At 41.1% G+C, this 2238-nt stretch overlaps 1 protein-coding gene across 1 annotated transcript in view; it reads left to right on the top strand.

The window, feature by feature from the left end:
• The first annotated feature begins 1488 nt into the window (after nucleotides 1-1488).
• The window catches only part of BAMBI (BMP and activin membrane-bound inhibitor), a 1545-nt gene continuing 795 nt past the window's right edge, over nucleotides 1489-2238 (top strand). The window contains 2 exon segments of the mRNA XM_009329105.1: nucleotides 1489-1775; nucleotides 2219-2238. The exon segment at nucleotides 2219-2238 is cut by the window's right edge and continues 15 nt beyond it. Coding sequence (XP_009327380.1) covers nucleotides 1535-1775; nucleotides 2219-2238 — 261 coding nt within the window. The 5' untranslated portion in view covers nucleotides 1489-1534.

Here is a 2238-nt window from a genome sequence, read left to right as displayed (position 1 = left end):
TTGAGGTGGGCTGAAGAGGGGAAGCTAACTTAGTTGGGATGATTTTTAACATCTTTTGGAATGCTTTTTAGGTATGGGGTGGCAAGAAGCATCTTAAGGGGTGACAGCAGGGAAGCCTGTAGATTGATTTCTTTTTTTTTTTTTTGAAGCGCAGACCGTAGAAGGGAGACATCTGACTATTCAGTTAACTTTGAAAGCCTTGGTGGCACTGATGGCAAGTACACCAGGCACATTAGAAGTAGTTTTAAGTCCATTCTTTTCAGGGTGGCTCCAAAATCTGGCTTCCTCCTAAACCTTGGATCGATGGCACATTGAATTAATGTTTGCGTTGCAACTTGCCTTTTTTTTTTGTTGTCCCTACAGCACAGGACACGTATAATTCGTACCAGAGCAGTTTGGAGAGCACAAAATGAAGAGTTTTATGAAGGGAACTTTTTTTATCGCTTCCTTCAGAAATTTTTGAGGTTTCCTGAGAGATTTTTCATAGAGCCAGTAGAGGATTTTCAGTCTAAGTGTTTCCCCTTTTGACCGCATGTTGGATTGCATGCAAAATTTGGGAGGGGCAAGGGGGAGCTTTTAGCGTCGCAATTTCACCCCATTTAGTAACTTTACATTTGAGTTGAGAGACATTGACTCTGGCGAACTGATTAATTATAAACTGCACTGTTTCTGTTTTATAATACTGATAAAAAAGCCTTTTTGCATGAATGGCTACTTGAAGAATTTTTCTCTTTCTGGAGAAATTACAAATAGTTGCCCAGTTTCACATAGTAAAAACCTTCCTGACTGGGAGACTTGGATGGTAATGGTTCTAGCTAATAGCTTTATAAGGTGTTAGTTAAACCTTTTAAATTTTGGCACAGTATTGAGAGGTAATAAACAATTCAGCAGTTCAAATTTTTTTTTTCATTTGTCACACAAATATTTAAACCTAGTATTTTTGTTGTGTGCTTACGCCCAGTTAAAAGAAGCATTAGGTTTATAAAAACAGAATGCTGTTCCTGTAGTAATGGTTTAAAACATAGATGTGACTTCCTTATAGGACTGAAGGTGTGTATTGCTTTTAAAACTGGGATTTCATTTTAAATGTGGTTTAATGCAACTGCTGACAGAGAGTGGAAGTAGCTATAAAATGGTCTTGTTCCTTAGTTACCTTGGGAAAAAAAAAAAGCCACTGTGACCTTGCTCGCGCCCCCCCATCCCTGTTTTAGTGAAATGTTCTTGCTTTAATTCAAAGGACTATAGTACTAGTAATTAAAACAAGTGCCACAAGGCATTTGCAGGGATTAAGGTTGCAGCGAGGTAGGCACTGTACGGTGATGGGAAGGAAACAACCCTTGCTCTCATGGATTTACAGTCTAGAGGAGTACTCCAAAACTGGCACTGAGTTTGGTTCTGCAATGCTTGTGGCTAATAAGAGTATCTGGTGAGGTGTCCTTAAAGGGCCAAATTCTTACCTTTCTTGCACAATTTTTATTTTTTAGGTGAAATCAGATGCTACTGTGATGCTGCACACTGTGTTGCAACTGGCTATATGTGCAAATCTGAGCTTAGCGCCTGCTTCTCCAGACTGCTTGATCCTCAGAATACACATTCCCCACTTACTCATGGCTGCTTGGACTCTATTGCAAGCACAGCTGATATCTGCCAAGCCAAACAAGCACAAAACCACTCTGGCACCACCACCATGTCCACGTTGGAATGCTGTCATGAAGATATGTGCAATTACAGAGGACTGCATGATGTTTTGTCTCCTTCCAGGGGCGATACTTCAGGTAGGGCAAGGAAGCTTCAGTGAATCTCTCTTCTGGCCATCAGGCTGGTGACAGTCAAAACCTTGTACGTCTGCTATTGATTTAGTTGTGAATGTAAGTAGACACACCAGAGGGAGAAGCGGGTGGCTGGATGCAGGGGAGCACTTCGGCTGAGTAGCTTTTTTGTCTGCATTAATATTAGAGGTCTGTCTTGCCAACTTGACATCGCTTCTAAGAAGCAATGGCAGTGGCGTTTCTAGTTAAATCGGCTGTCAGGGTAAGAGATCCCACGTTATAAACAGCCTTAGAAACTCATCTTTTTCTTTATAGGGGTATTTTCTGTAGATACTGCAGAGTGTGTAGCTGTGGCTCCTTAAACTTGTCAGTGTGGCGTTTAAGGGAGTTGCTTATGTATAAACCAGTTGTTGATACTGAAACAAGCTTCACATCTTTCCCCTTTGCAGGACAAGGGAGCAGATATCAA

The sequence above is a fragment of the Pygoscelis adeliae genome, unplaced genomic scaffold (assembly GCF_000699105.1).
Source record: "Pygoscelis adeliae isolate BGI_AS28 unplaced genomic scaffold, ASM69910v1 Scaffold427, whole genome shotgun sequence".
Classification (NCBI taxonomy): domain Eukaryota; kingdom Metazoa; phylum Chordata; class Aves; order Sphenisciformes; family Spheniscidae; genus Pygoscelis; species Pygoscelis adeliae.
This window is presented reverse-complemented; position numbering and strand designations above follow the sequence as displayed.